The sequence below is a fragment of the Bos javanicus genome, chromosome 10, assembly GCF_032452875.1.
Source record: "Bos javanicus breed banteng chromosome 10, ARS-OSU_banteng_1.0, whole genome shotgun sequence".
Lineage (NCBI taxonomy): Eukaryota > Metazoa > Chordata > Mammalia > Artiodactyla > Bovidae > Bos > Bos javanicus.
In genome coordinates, this window is record NC_083877.1 from 76452686 (window position 1) to 76467928 (window position 15243).

General features: G+C 51.6%; 1 protein-coding gene across 1 annotated transcript in view; it reads right to left on the reverse strand.

The window, feature by feature from the left end:
* The window catches only part of SPTB (spectrin beta, erythrocytic), a 130566-nt gene that overhangs the window by 26058 nt on the left and 89265 nt on the right, over positions 1 to 15243 (reverse strand). The window contains exons 15-23 of the mRNA XM_061429134.1: positions 14804 to 14941; positions 8982 to 9738; positions 8162 to 8364; positions 7974 to 8064; positions 6598 to 6744; positions 5522 to 5785; positions 4937 to 5143; positions 4421 to 4510; positions 856 to 1134 (exon numbers count right to left, since the gene is read on the reverse strand). Of these exons, the coding sequence (XP_061285118.1) occupies positions 856 to 1134; positions 4421 to 4510; positions 4937 to 5143; positions 5522 to 5785; positions 6598 to 6744; positions 7974 to 8064; positions 8162 to 8364; positions 8982 to 9738; positions 14804 to 14941 (2176 nt within the window). The remainder of the gene's footprint in view (positions 1 to 855; positions 1135 to 4420; positions 4511 to 4936; positions 5144 to 5521; positions 5786 to 6597; positions 6745 to 7973; positions 8065 to 8161; positions 8365 to 8981; positions 9739 to 14803; positions 14942 to 15243) is intronic.

The following is a 15243-nucleotide window of genomic DNA, read 5'->3' on the forward strand; positions in this document are numbered from 1 at the left end:
GGCCTGGCATGCTGCATGCTGTGATTCATGGGGTCGCAAAGAGTTGGACACAACTGAGCGATTGAACTGAACGGAACTGAACATCTGAGAAACTAGAAGCAATATAGGAGTAGGTAGAGGAATTAGTAAGAAATGCTACACGGTTAAATGTATAATGTGAAAGTGATTTGATATAGATACACACACTAAAATTCACAGCCAACTTCAGAAGGTCCATCTAGTCAAGGCTATGGTTTTTCCAGTAGTCATGTATGGATGTGAGTTAGACTATAAAGAAACCTGAGCGCCGAAAAATTGATGCTTTTGAACTGTGGTGTTGGAGAAGATTCTTGAGAGTCCCTTGGACTGCAAGGAGATCCAACCAGTCCAGCCTAAAGGAGATCAGTCCTGGGTGTTCACTGGAGGGACTGATGTTGAAGCTGAAACTCCAATGCTTTGGCCACCTGATGCAGAGAGCTGACTCATTTGAAAAGACCCTGATGCTGGGAAAGATTGAGGGCAGGAGGAGAAGGGGATGACAGAGAATGAGATGGTTGGATGGCATCACCGACTCAATGGACAGGAGTTTGGGTGGACTCTGGGAGTTGGTGATGGACAGGGAGACCTGGCGTGCTGTGGTTCGTGGGGTTGCAAAGAGTTGGACACGACTGAGCGACTGAACAGGGCACCCGGCTGGAGTACATGCATCATACGTTCTCAAGAGGAGGGGTGTCCTGAAGGCACCTGGACCCCTGCCCACTGCCCTCACTCCTCACACACCTGGCCTTCCAGGTGCCCCCCTGACAGCCTTCCTCCCCCCTGGCTCTTCTTCTCAGCTGGTTTTGGTTCCCAACCCTGGACCCTGCCCGAGCCGACCTGGGGGTTCTCGTCGGAGAAGACATAGAACTCCTGTTCGCCGATCCAGGCCTCAGCCTCGCCCGCGTCCAGGTAGTACTGCTGGGCCTCGCTGGCCTCCCGCAGGTGCTGCAGCCGGCTGGCCGCTGCCTCCCGCAGTGTGTCCCATGAGCCTTGCAGCTTCCCCAGGCACTCCTCCACGTCCTGGCAGTCAATCTCGGCCGCCGCCACCAGCTGCTGCCCTCTGTACAGCACGTCCTCCACCCGGGGCGTGTGGCCCAAGATCTCGTTCTGCAGCGTCTGTGGCCAGAGGGGAAGGGCTCAGGGGCTGAAGGCTCAGGGGCTGGCCTTCCCACCATGCAGGGCAGCGCAGGGCCCCTCCCGGGCACCTCTCGCCCCGAACCACTTAGGGAAGCTTGAGCAGAGCGGGTGGCCGTAAAAACGGCCTGTGACCATGTGCCCAGTGCAGTGCTGGGTCCACCCACCCTCCTCTCACCCTCCCGTGAGCTTCTGAGATAAACACTGGAGGCCAACACAGAGCGGTTAAAGTCCCTGTGGGCTTTGAGTGACAGGGTGGGATTTGAACACGGGCTCTCTTGGATCCCAGAGCCGGAGCTCCTGACGGTTCCCTACTCCTGTTTCAGTAGAGCTCGATTTCAGCACAGCTCGATTTGCTGTGCATGGTGGAGGAGAGGAAAATGACTTTTGTTTGTTTGTTTGTTTGTTTTTGGAAAACGACTCTTAAATGGCCTTCTGGGATCTGATTTTAGCAACTTTTACTCTGTATAAAACAATAGTCAGCAGTTGTTCCTTATTCAGGGTAGGATTTTGTTTTGTTTTCTGTTTCTATTTCTTAAATCTTTTCTGAGCTTTGTATTATTTCCTGCTTGAGACTTCAGTTACCAAAATGGTATTTTCTTCCCACTTTGGTGATGGGCAAGAACAGGATACATGGCCAGTGCTGTGACCGTCAGCATTCAAAATACATGGAACTATCAATACCTGTAAGTCACCTAACTTGTTGAAAGGCACCTTTACACCTGATGCTTGGAATCTCGAGTCAGACAATTTCCTGTGGTCTCTGCAACTGTATGCAAACAACCCAGGGTGTCAGCTTCCACTCACCTGTTTACTTTCCCTGAGATCTATGAACTCTTCAGGTATACTAGAAAGCTGTTTCTGTCTCTCTCCTTTGAAGCAAATTCCTTCCTAGGCTTCTGCTCAGTGTGCTTACTTAGGACATCTTGTTCCTTGACTCCATCCATTTAATACCTAGTTATTAAATTATTTCCAAGGTAACAGGCCCAGTTCTAGGGACAATATGGGGACAAGATAAACAAAACCCCTGCCCTCATAAAGTGTACACTCTAGTAGAGGAAGGGTAAACATGTAAATAAATAAATGAACGTAGATAACAGGTGATACAAAGAACAGACACCAAGGAGATGAAGATTGTTCTCTGAGGCGTGGCAGTGGCCACTCTAGCTGGCGGTCCAGGAAGGGTTTTCTGTACAGATAACATCTGAGTGAGACGTGACCGATGAGAGAAAGAAACTCCAGAGATCTGGAGGATGAGTATTGCTGGCAGGGGGACAGAGCCAGTGTCAAGGAAGTCCCTGGAAGGAAACCTTGGTATGGTCCAAAGGACCTGTGTCAAGGAAGCCAGTGTCAAGGAAGTCCCTGGAAGGAAACCTGTATGGTCCAAAGGGCCAGGCAAGCTAGAATACTGTGAGGGAGGGTGAAAGGGATAAGACAGAAGATTCAGGGGGAGGTGGGAGCCAGGCCAGGCTGGACAGTGCTTCTTAACCCTGGTTGAACATTGAATTACTGGGGGAAACTAGACATAGATAGGGCCACCCCATCCCCAGAGATCCTAATGAGTTGATCTGAGATGGGGCCCAGGCACTCGTATGTCTAAAGGTTTCCCTTGGGTGATTCTAATGTGCAGCTAGAGTTGAGAACCCTTCATGAGGCACCTTGCAGGTTGGGTTCTAGTCACAGTGATGGCCATTAGAGCAGTGGTTCTCAAAGTGGGGTTCCAGGCCAACAGCATCAGCATCACCTAGGATCTTAATAGAAACGCAAGTTATCAGGCTCTGCTCCCAGAGTATGCTGCAGAGGATCTAGGGTGGAGCCCGGTCAAGTGTGTTTTAACAGGCCCTCTGGGTGAGTCTGATGCACACGGACTACTGCAATAGAAGGAATGATAAAATGGAATTTCAGCTTTAGTGGGGCTAGCCTAAAATCATCTTTACTGGAGCAGCCACGCTCACCCAAGAGATTGTCTTTCCCTTCATGTTAAGGGGAACCCCATCCATATTATTCTTGCCCTTCTCCTGAAATAGCCATATTCAGCCCAGGGAGGTGAAAATCATTTGGCAATAACTCTGAGACTAAAGTATTGAGTGTTGAAAGGACCAGAGGTGGCTCATTTTATAGTAGAGGAAACTGAAGCCTCAAGGATACTGTCTTCTGCCAGCCTTCCCCCTTTAACTGGAGGCTGATGTGTTAGTGGAACCCCTATCTCTACCACTTTCTAGTTTGGGTACCTACGTGCTGCCACTGGAGCCTCAGTGCCATGATCATGCCAACTGGAAGCAAAGAGTTAGAGGGAGGTTTCAAGAAACCACTTTTAGTATAATTAATTCATGCCCTGGCACAGTTGCTGGGTTCTGTGGGCAGATGTTGGCTGCTGACATTTTTGGAAGAAGTAAGTACTGTCTGCCATGACCTTCCTTTCCCAAGTTGCTGCAGTACCGACTGTCACTCTGGGACATTCTGCTCTTCTCTAAGTTCCCAGATTCTCCCTGATCGACACTGCAGCTGCCCCCCGCTTCCTGAGCCAGAGAGCAAACCAGGCAGGAGGGACTCCAACTAAGAGCAGGGGTACAGTCAGCCCCTGGCCAGACTGCATGGTCAGACCACAAACCCATACCACTGGCCTTCCCAGAGGACGCAGGCTTCCCTGCAGCCCTGACAGAGGACGAGCATCCGCTTGCTTCCAGGCTTCTGACCAACGCCACAGAAGTTCCCAATCAGGCCTAAAACAGCAGAACAGCCAATGGATGTTTGTTCCTATGGCTCAGAGTCCAAGTTTAGTGGCTTCCTCTAAATGAAGCGGGGGTTAGAGCCCCACAAGCATCCTCATGTGTTTCAGAGAGTAGAAGCCTACTTGCCCTGAGGAGACCTAACAGGCCAAGCTTAGCCCTGAAAAAGGGACAAAGCAGTGACAGGAGAGACACCAGGAGCTATGAGCCTCCTCTCAGGGAGGCAACGGAATACAGAAGCTGCAAAGCACGTGAAACCCCAGGCCAGGGCCTCCAGGTCCTATACTCACCTGTGCCCTGCATGGCCCCAAAGTCCAAAGCACCTGGACTCCTCATTCCTGTTCACCAACCCCCATGGTTCCCCTAGAATTCTCTCTGCTATCACCAAAGCTGCAGGAGAATACAGACTGGGAACCCTGAAACTGTCAACAAGAATAGTAGTCTGTAATCTGCTGCTGGGGCTTTGCGTCGTCAGAGCTGGGCCTTCTTGCCTGAGGAGTGGTGGGGGCAGGAGGGACTGAACAGGTAGCAGGACTCACCTGATTCTTCTTCATGAAGAGCTGCACGGTTTGCAGGTTAGTGCCATAGTCGGTCGACTGGGCCAGAGGCAGCCTCTCCTCCACCCAGAGCTGCGGAGACCAGAGGGCAGGAGAGAGCTGATGACAACCACAGCCACCCTTCCATCACTCACCACGGGTCAGACACAGCTCTGCCTACTGTGTCCCTCCTGTTCCTCCCAACACCCCATCAGTGTTTTGTAAAAGGGGGGCATTCTGATACTCTGAACCGAGGTTCCAAGTAACTTGCTCCTGGTCACTTCAAGGCGGGTGGCAACATTGCTGGATCTCGAGCCCAAGTCTGTCTGGCCCCTAAGGTCCACGAGAGAGCCACCCTTCAAAGGGCACTGGCTTACTTTTATGTTTAATGTAATCATTACAAGCACCCTATGAAATGAGGTGGTGAGATGACCAGGCGACTCCTGCCAAGAACTGCCCTGGGCAGCAGCCAGCCACTCCGATGACAGCTGGGGAAGGGGGGCTGCTGTGCCCACTCACCGTCTCATCCTCTAAGTCCCGGCTGATCTGCAGCTTGGCTCTGGATGATTCCAGCTGCTTCTTCCTCCTCCCCAAGGGCTCCAGAAGGTCCAGGAACCGCTTCTCAATGCTCAGGGCTTCATCCCCCGCCTCCTCTCCCAGCGAGGGCATCTGGGCAAACAGCTCCTCCAGCTCCTTCTTGCGCACATTCACTTGGTCCTCCACGCGCTGGGACATGAGAGGATGGTGTCGGCACCGGGCCTGGCACCTGGCAAGCCCCCCTCCTCCTCATCGTCCACGTCCCACCAATCCTCCAAGGCCTGGCTTGCACTCAGCCTTCCCCAGGGAGTCTTCTTGGATTGCCCCCACCTCACCTTTTGCTTCTCTGAGCACCTATGCCACACTTCTTATGCACACTTTTATCACCCTGGCTGGATCCGTCCCTGTCTTACCCGCCACAGAGGGTAGGAGCTGGGTTATAAACTGGGAGACATGATAAAAGCCAGCCTAGCTAAGGGAACAGGATGGTATTCCCTTTCAGGTTGCAGATTTGCTGCCAAGACTCCCTCCATGCCAATGGCCCCAGTCTGCAACCCGTTCACTCGCCTTCAGCTTAGCCAGCATCCTGTTGACACTGGTCAGGTCCTTGCCCAGGTCGTCTGACTGCAGCTGGTCCTCCATGGCCCGGATCCACTTGTTGAGGTCGGCCTGGGTTTGCGAGCGCAGGTCGGAGCTCCTGGCAGCTGACAGGTGCTGTGCCATGTCTTGTGTGTTGGCCTGAAGCTCGTCCCAGAGCTTGTGCAGGGCTTCCAGCTTCTGCGAGACCAGGACCGCAAACTGGGGCTTCTCTTCCATCAGCTGCTTTCCTTCCTGTGTGGGGAAGGAGAAATGTTCACCCTACGGTGTTGGAGAGGACCCTTGGAGAGTCACCTTGCTCCAGGTGGTTGCCAAGGGCTAACTGAGGGGAGGTCGGTGAGGCAATGGATCTGTCTAGAACTTGGGTGAGGCTTAGCTGAAAAACTCTGTACCTCCAGAGTTATTTGCACCAGAAACTGAGGCATGTGGAGGTTAAGGAGTCAGGCAGCCTGGCTTGGAGCCTGTACACTTAACTACGATGGACACAAACTAGTGTGGCTCCCAGGCCTGCTTTTTCTGGATAGCGACAGGAGCAAGAGGCTCCTCTTTCTCCTCTCTTTCTCTTCCCAGGCCTGACTCCAGCCATATTTTTGACTTGGGCCCCTGGACAAGCTTGTCACAGACAGGACCTCTGCTATGAATGACAACTCCCTGGTGGTTCTGCTCATCCAAACAATGAGGGTCAGTAGTCCCTGGCCCACTCTGCTCATCTCACAGATCCCCCTGCCTCTGGGCAGGACATCCTGGTGAGGATGATGGATGGCAGACAAGAGATTACTGCCCTCCTGGTACTGGATGCACAGGCTCATGTTCTTAGTGTACTGGACTGTCCCGAGACTCAAGTGACCCACAGGAGGCACCCATTCTGTGCAGGCTTAACAACATCGGATTATCAGGAGTTCCAAGGTTTAACCACTACTTGGAGGAGTTTTTCACATCCAGCTTCTATACTGCTCAGCAAGCTCCGGGCCAGTGCCTGTGCCCCATGCTCAGCTCCACTCAAGGAAGCATCCCCAAGCAGAGACCCCATAACTTGCTCTGCTCACCGCGTCAATGTTCTCCAGCCACCCCTGGTGGGAAGCCAGCTCTGCCACGAATGCCTGGTGCTTTAGCCATTTGTTATGAAGGTTTCGAGCTTCATCATAGGAGACATCCTGAGATGTTAGCAGCTTGTCATTGATCCAGAGAGTGAGCTGTGGGCAGAAAGAATGGGATCCATGGTCCCTGAGTGTCCCTCTTTGGCCAGGGGCTCATGGATGAACCTGCTGCCCACCTCTGGCTGCAGAAGAAGAAGGCCAAGGGGAGGAAGTATGAACACAACAGAGTACTCCCCTCTGACTCAGGATCCCTAACTCCCAGGACAGGAGACTTAACCTGCATAGTCTCAGGGCTGAAACACAGGCTCCACCGTGTCTTCCCCTCTAGAGCACATGCAGTACGACACCAGGATATTCACACTTCTCTCCACATTTCCAGGACCAAGGACAGGGCCTGGCCTATAGCAGTAGCTCAACATGAGTTTACTGAATGGTGGGTTAAATCCACCCTTTGGCAGTAGGGTGAAAAAAATATTTGAGGACAAAGCCAAGGGCGGATCCTATAATAACAGTGAAGGAAGAACTTTTAAGTCTCTCATGTTTCCAAGATGTCCTGGCATTACACCAAGCTTGGCTTGTACCAAGGGCAGAGGTGGGTGAGTACAAAGTCATTTGAGTTGAGAGCAAAGGGGTATGAGGATGGAAGCAACAAAAATGTCAGGGGAAGCCCCATTCCACTTGGAAGCACTGTTCATGGAGAGACCTAGGAGTGCAGGGTAAAGATTTTCCTGGACAGCTCACCCCAGGCTGAGTGAAGAACTTCTGATTCAGCGGTTCTCCAACTGAAAAGCTTGTTGAGAATGCTGCTCTCTATCTTATCCCCTAAGTTCTGATTCATCTGGGCCCAACTGGGGCCCAGAAGTCTGAGCTTAACTAGAGCCAGGACCAGCTCCATAATTTGCAGGGCCTGGTGTAAAATGGAAATATTCAAAGTCATTAAGAATTGCAAGCCGGCAACAGCAGAGTATTAAACCAAACAGGAGGCCCTTGTACATACCGGGCCCTGTGTGTACAATCATGCAAAGGTCGCATGATTTTCAGGCCAACCCTGACCAGGGCCCTAGGTGATTCTAATACAGATAGTCCTCGGGGCACTTTTTGAGAAATCTTGTCCCAGACTTGACAAATTAAAAGATATCTTTACAGATTTGAAAAAAAAATCGTGAAACCAGATTCTAGAAGATGAAAGACTTAAGCCGTTATGAGCCCAGAGCTCTCTGCTTGTGGAATCCAGACTCTTGAGTTAGAAAGGACTTCCCACCTCCAGGGCACCATGCTTCTAGAGGGAATCTCCTGCAAAGTGGCCAGCCTGGCTGGAGCCTTACCTCCTGGCAGTTCTGCAGGAAGTTCTGGAGCTCCAGGTTGTCTTTCAGAAGGTCCGAGGCCTCTTGGGCCTTCTCGTTGTTCTTCCTGTGCCTACAAGGAAAGCCGGAACCACAAGTCACGAGGGTGCTGTGTACTGCACCACTACCCTACCTGGCTCCGGCCCCCTGACCCTCGGGGCAGAGAGTACCTGTCCTCAATCAGCTGCACCTTCTCCTTGATCTTGTCTGAGTAGAGGTTCCCCTCAGCTACCAGCTTGTTTCCAGAGTCCACAGGACTCAAAACCTTATCCCGGTTGTTCTCCATAGACACCAAGAAATCCTCAAACTTCCGGATCCCGGCCTCTGCAGCTTCTAGGGAGTCTGGGGGCTCCAAGTGAGCCAGGGTATATTCCTGTCGAAGCAAGTTTCCAGACAAGGCATGGAGGTGAGGAGGTGGAGGAGAGGGCCCTTGCCAGGCAGGAGCACCATGTGCAGCCATGCAGGTTACAGCGTGAATGGCGCCCCCTGCAGTTGTGGAAGGAGGAAGGTCCCTGAGTCCTGTTCCCTGCCCCTGCCCAGGGCACCTGATGAGTAGGGTACCCAAACCAGATGGAAGGATAGCCATCCAGGGAAAAATTCTTCTCTGAAGGCAAGAAGAGAAGGGGATAACAGAAGATGAGATGGTTGGATGGCACTGCTAACTCAATGCACATGAGTCTGAGCAAACTCCAGGAGACGGTGAAGGACAGGGAAGCCTTGTATGCTGCAGTCCATGGGGTCACCAAGAGTCAGATGTGACTGAGCGACTGAACAGCAACAAGCCTCTAACTGGCCCAAGAATAAGACACAGTTTGGGACACGGGACTGGAAAGGGCACGTGATAAGGAACAAAGAGGACTGTCCCCTGAACTAGAGAGAAACTAAGAAAAGCACAGTGTGATCCCTGAGCCCCATAGCACGTCCGCAGGCTTATAACCTACAAATTCTCTTGCCTTGAGAGATGCCCCCAGCCCCAGTGCCTCTCCCTACCTGGTTGCTGAGGATGGCCTCAGCTTGCTTGGCATCTTTCTGGAACTCCTGGAAGCCGAGGCACTGGGTGAGGGCCTGGCTGCGGCTCTCCCACATCCGGCTCAGGGCATCCCAGCCCTTTTCTAGGCCGTCTAGCCGCTGGCCCAGGAGCAGGTACTCTGGGTCCGTCTGGCCATGGGTCACCTTCTCCCCGGACACCCTGACTTTCTGGTAGCTTTCCTGGTGCCTGTCGATGTCGTCCTTGATGGCCGCATGCTGCTGCAGGAGCTGCTCGGCCTCCGGGAGGGACTCGGGCATGTCCTTGGAGGCCACATCCTTCTGGGTCGTGGATAGCCAGGCCTGGAAGGCATCCAGATCCTGCAGGAAGGCCTGCAGCTGGCTGGCTTCCCCCAGGGAGGCCTCCTGGCTCTTCAAGGCCTGCATTAGGCCCTGCCACAGCTCCTCCACGTACGCCTGCCTCTGCTCAATGTCCTCCTTCAGCTCAGGGTGTGACGCCATCAACTGCTGTGACTCCTGCTCCAGCGTGCCCAGACGGGCCTGGATGGCAGCCACGTCACGCTCCAGCCCCGACAACTTGCGCTGGATGGCAATGACCCCCGCCAGGTCCCGACCCAGGTCCTTTGTGGACTCCACCACCTTCGTCTTGTCCGCGATCCACTTGCCAGTCTCCTCGCAGTCCACGCAGTAGTTGTGGACCCGGAGGGCCGAGTCCACGGCCTCCCGCCGTTCGGACACCATGGTCTGGAAGTCCTGCCACCTGCCGAGGGAGACGGGAGTCAGACAGCCTCTTCCTTCACCTTTCCCACAGGGTGTCCCTTCCAGATTTCCCACCAGAGTCTCCCCTGATAGAACCTGCACAGTGAAAAAAGAGTCATCTCTCCAACCAACTGTGATGCGTCAGTTCATCCAATTTTACTCAAGACAACAGAACTGCCAGAGCTTTCCATTAGCAGGAGGTGAGCTGTGATGTTATTACAACCATCAATAAAGCAACATGATGCTCTGCATGTAAGCTCTATATGTAGTTGAAATTCAGGCAAACATACAATTTCCCAGAGTTTTTGAAATGCAAGCATATCTCGTTTTATTCAGCTTTGCTTTCCTGTACTTCACAGATACTATGGGGCTTTTGTTTTTCTTTTCTTTTATGATTCGAGGATCTGTAGCAATCCTTTGTTGAAACATCTATCAGTGCCATTTTTGCAACCTCTGCTCACTTCATGTCTATCATAGTTTGGTAATTACTGCAATATTTCAAACTCTCTCATTATTATACTTGTACGGTGCTCTGTGGGCAGTGAACTTTGACGTTACTATTGCAAAAAGGTTATGACTCACTGAAGGCTCAGAGGATGGGCATTTTTTAGCAATAAAGTATTTTTAAATTAATGTTTGTACCTTGTTTTCCTAGGCATAATGATGTTGCACACTTAGTAGCCTACAGTATTTTTTGTAAACAACTTTTATATGCACTGGGAACTCCCCAAATTTGTGTGTGACTCATTTTATTTTGATATTGATATTTTGATATTTGATTATTGGGCTGGTCTGCAACTGAACCCACATTATTTCTGAGGTATGCCTGTACTGAAAATAATTGGAAACACCCCATTATCAACATAAGAAAGCTTTATGACACAGGATCCCAGCTGCCCCAGAGGAACCACACAAATGTCTAAGATCATGTTCCAAGTGCCCAGGGCCTAAGGAAAGCCAGCATGGCTGTCAAAGAAAAGAGTCGTAGTGAAGAGAAGGAAGAAGAGGAGGAAGGGGGAAGGAGAAGTTGGGATTGAAATGAAAACATCTTAACCTTCATGTGCTGTGTGGAATGAACCTGGGGAGTGTGCAAAAGATGGCCAGATGTCCTGCAACTGGTGTGCAGCCCACAGTAAACCTCTTCTAAAGAGCCGCTCAGTAGTCTGGGCACACCACCAGGGACACCTCCCCTGGACCTGGGTTTGCTCATCCTGCATCACCGTGACCCGGAAGCACACGAGAGTACGCTGTACGTGCAGTCACTAACTGAGTTCATCTCTCTTGATTACCCACAATGTATAAGCATTATGAAGAGCTTTGGGAACATACGGTCATAGCCAGACTTTGTTCTGGCTTTGGGCCTTAGGGAATAATAGTCATAGCCAGACTTTGCTCCATGGAGTGTATGAGTTAGAAAGAAAGTACGATAAACTCATCAAACAACAATAATATAAAGTACGACGTACATAGCACACACCAGGCAGAAAGGACTAAGGGAGCTGTGAGGAGCAGGAGGGGTGGTAAGAGCAGGTCTCACGGTGGTCATCTGAGCTGTGCTTCAGTGAACACATCACCAGCAGTGAGCTATTTAAGGATGGGGCCCTGAGTCACTCATCTTTGAAGCCCAGGCACCTGGGGATGGTGGTAGAGGGAGGAGGCAGATGGAATGGGTAGAGTGCACTGTGGGCATTCCCAGGGTGACCTCAGTCTCGGGGTGGAAGACAGGTTTGCAAAGCAGTGGGAAGAGGGCTGGGAAGGATCGGGAGTTCCAAGAGAGAGAGGAGGACGAGCCCAGAGAAAGGATGGGAAATTCCAGGAAAGAGGGAAGAAGAGCCCAGAGGTAAGGCCCCTGACCTCTGGGGAGTTTTGTGCCTGTAACACGGATGCTGCTGAGGCTGGATGTTAAGGGAAAGGGGCTGGAGGTTCCCCCCAAGGTGGTCTGAAACTACTGTGAAAGGAAAGCGAGGTGCCCCCGGGCTGGGAAGCTTCCCAGCCCCGTCCAGAAGCCACAGGAGACCATTTGGCAGTGCCCCTAGGAAGGAGGCTCCATGGTGACTTTCCAGGCTTTTCTTGATTTGGCCTCACTGCAGCCACCAGGCAGGGGCCACAGAGGGGACAGGGTGACGTTCGGGTCTCGTCTGCTTCCCAAACCCACCTTCCCCTCCCCTGCACCGTCTCCAAAAGGGGGGACGTTGTTAGAGCTGCTCTAGGCAGCACTGGCCAGGCCATTCAGGAGTCCAGGTGTGGTCCTGGGCCCAAGATATTACAAGATAATATTGGTCAACCAGAATGTGTATGGTGGGAGGTAATCACATATTTGGTAAGTGCTTGAGTGACTCAGGTGTGCTGCTGCTAAGTCACTTCAGTCGTGTCCGACTCGGTGCGACCCCATAGACGGCAGCCCACTAGGCTCCTCTGTCCCTGGGATTCTCCAGGCAAGAACACTGGAGTGGGTTGCCACTGCCTTCTCCCAGGTGTGCTGAGCCTGGCACATTTCCGTTCTGTCCTCAGTTACGCTCGGTGTTACATCACACAAACATCACGTACGTGTCTTGTGCCACTGTTCTAGGCTCCGGGGATAGAACCACGAATGAAATAAAGTGCTCCCATTCAAATGGGCAGAGGCAAGTGAGTGCTTACTCCATCAAGTGGTGACAAGTACAATGGAGAAAAGTTAAGCACCAGTCCCTGGTGGTCCAGTGGTTAAGACTCTGCACTTGTAATGCAGGGGGCGCTGCTTCAATACCAGGTTGGGAGACTAATATCTCACATGCTACGTGGTGTGACCAAAAACCCCCAAATAAACAGTTTTAAAAAATCCAATTTAAAGGGGGAAAAAAGGGGGGACTTCCCTGGTGATCTAGTGATTGAGAATCTGCCTGCCAATGCAGGGGACATGGGCTCACTTTCTGGTCCAGGAAGATTGCACATGCTGCGGGGCATCTAAGCCCTTTTTCTGTAACTTCTAAGGCCTGTGGGTGGCAACTACTGAAGCCCACATGCCTAAAGCCTGGGCTCCACAAGAGAAGCCACTGCAATGAGAAGCCCGCACAGTGCAATTGGACAGTAACCCCTGCTCGCTGCAACTAGGGAGTAGATCCCAGTCGTTGCAACTACAGAAAGCCTGCATGCAGCAATGAAGACCCAGCGCAGCCAAAAATAAATGAATAAACAATTTTTAAAAATCTTTAAAAGGAAGCAAGAAAATGGGATTGAGGCAGAGGAACTGGATGGGAAGGAGGAGATGATACTGTGAATGGGGTGGTCAGTGTAAACTGCACCAAGAAGAGGACATGTGACCTGAGGTCTGAGTAACATGTGGGAGTGAGGATACCTGCGAAAAGAATATTCCCAACAGAGGGAGCCTCAGACAATAAAATCTTGGCACTCAGAGCTGTGGACGCTATATACGATGCTGTGGACACTATATAAGATACCGTGGGCATTGTACAAGATACTGTGGCCGCTATAAGATACTGCTCTTTATTCATTTACAGTCTAGTAGAAAACTTCTTCAAAGATGAAAGTAATTATAATAAAAGGTAGAGTGTGAAACTCTAAATCAGTCAAGGAAAGATACTTTTTCATCCTGGAAACTGTGAAGGAGAAAAACCTGTACTGGCCTGAAAACAAGCACAGTTTAGACCATATTGTTGGAGGAGGATGGACCCTGTATGGAGAACAGCACCCACAAGGAGGCAGGACGGTGGGTGCAGGTGAAGGAGGACAGCTGTCTTTAGAAACAGTCGAAGAGCTATCACGTGGAAGAAGAATTCGAGTAAGTTTCAATATCTCTAACAGGCAGAGCCAGAACCGATGTATACAAATTTCAAGGAGGCAGATTTCCACTCACGATGAGAACCGACTTTTAACAAAAGGGACTGACCCCAAGTGGGGTGGGCTACATGGGGAGGAAGCGTTTGTGCAGGATGCGGGCTGCCTGGGAAATGTGGCTCAGGAAGCTTCCAATTCTCAGACGTAATGGAAAGCCATTTTACCTTTTCAGGCCTCTAAGGATGGCAAGTACCTTGGTGTATTCCACTTAGGACAGTGAATGGCTTAGGGGTCTGTAACAGCATTCTCTGACTATAGCTCCTCAAAGCAGCAGATTACTGGCTGACAAGTTCCTCCTGTCTGTCTCGCACGCACACACACACACACACACACACACGCGCATCACTGTTACCTCCAAGCCTAAAGAAGAACTGGAGGTATCCCCCTCCTTGGCATAAACCTCAGCTGGCAGAGGACCCTCCTGAACTACAGCCCCCTTCTTTGGATGCTGAGACAATCTGGTGGCTCCCAAGTATCAGGAGGTTACCCCTTGCCTCCTCTTAAGCCCCCTGTGCTGCTCCTTTTCTTTACAGCCAAGTCTTCCCTAACCCCACTTCCCGGGTTGCCTCAGGCAGAGCAGGGCTCAGGCACAAGTGTGGGGCAATGGATTGGGGCAGTGGTGAGGCAGTGAGCATGGAGCTGTGCATGTAAAGCCCAGGGCACCGAATGGAACACAGGTGCATGCGTTGTCCTGGTGTGGCAATTACATCCTAAGCAGTCCCTCTCCAAAGGCTCCTTAGGGCCTGTTTTTCCTTCTGGCCATGACGTGTGCTCAAGACTTCTTGCTAATTCTCCTCTTCATTCAAGCCAGTCTCATTATCAATGCCGCATTCTGGCACAAACAGGAGCTTTCTTTTATGGACAGTACTTAAGAGCTCTCAGAAAGCAATCTTCCCTGCTTAAGAACGTCCGGGGAAATGTGGCCTAAGAACCACATGGCCTGATTCTAACTGTGGATGCACTCAGGGCATTCCTCCATTGCTCAGCACACACCCATTCTGGGCACAGCACTGCAGCTCTGTGAACATATCTCTCTCCCTGGGCTGGTCACCACCCAGGTCCCTCCTCCCTGAGGCTATAGCTCCAGGGTCAGAAGGAGACCAAGGCAGATGGAGGCAGGAACTCTGAGGGTACAAACTTGGCATGCATAGCAGGCCTCCTGACTTCCGGGCCACACCCCACAGATGTGCCAGAAAAGAAGCCCCCATCTCCAAGCCCTCCCCACATCCCACCTGGTGTTCAGGCGGTCCTGGTACTTCTTCACTTCCGCACTGCGTGGGTGGTTACTCTCTACCAGGCTGTTGGCAGCAAGGTTCACGCCATCAATTTGAGTCATCAATGTCTTCATTTCCTGGTCCAAGATGTCAAACCTGATGTGGACAGAGAAAATGAGGATTGCTAAGGCAGCGGTGGCTTTTGCTTTCTGCCACGCTCTTGCTTTCTCCTTCCACCTCCTTCCACCAGGTAAGAGGGGAGAAAGGAGAAAGGTGTGCTGACACTCCCTCTTTTCTGGTTCATGGGTCCAGTTTCATGGTTTAGCATTTCCTGGATGAGGCTAGGAGAGACCTGGTTACTTCTACAGGCCAGTGCCTCAACAGAGATGGAGGAAAAATGAGGTGTGGGCGGTGTTGATGGCCACAGAAAGCACCTGCCACACCTCCACTGGCCCAGC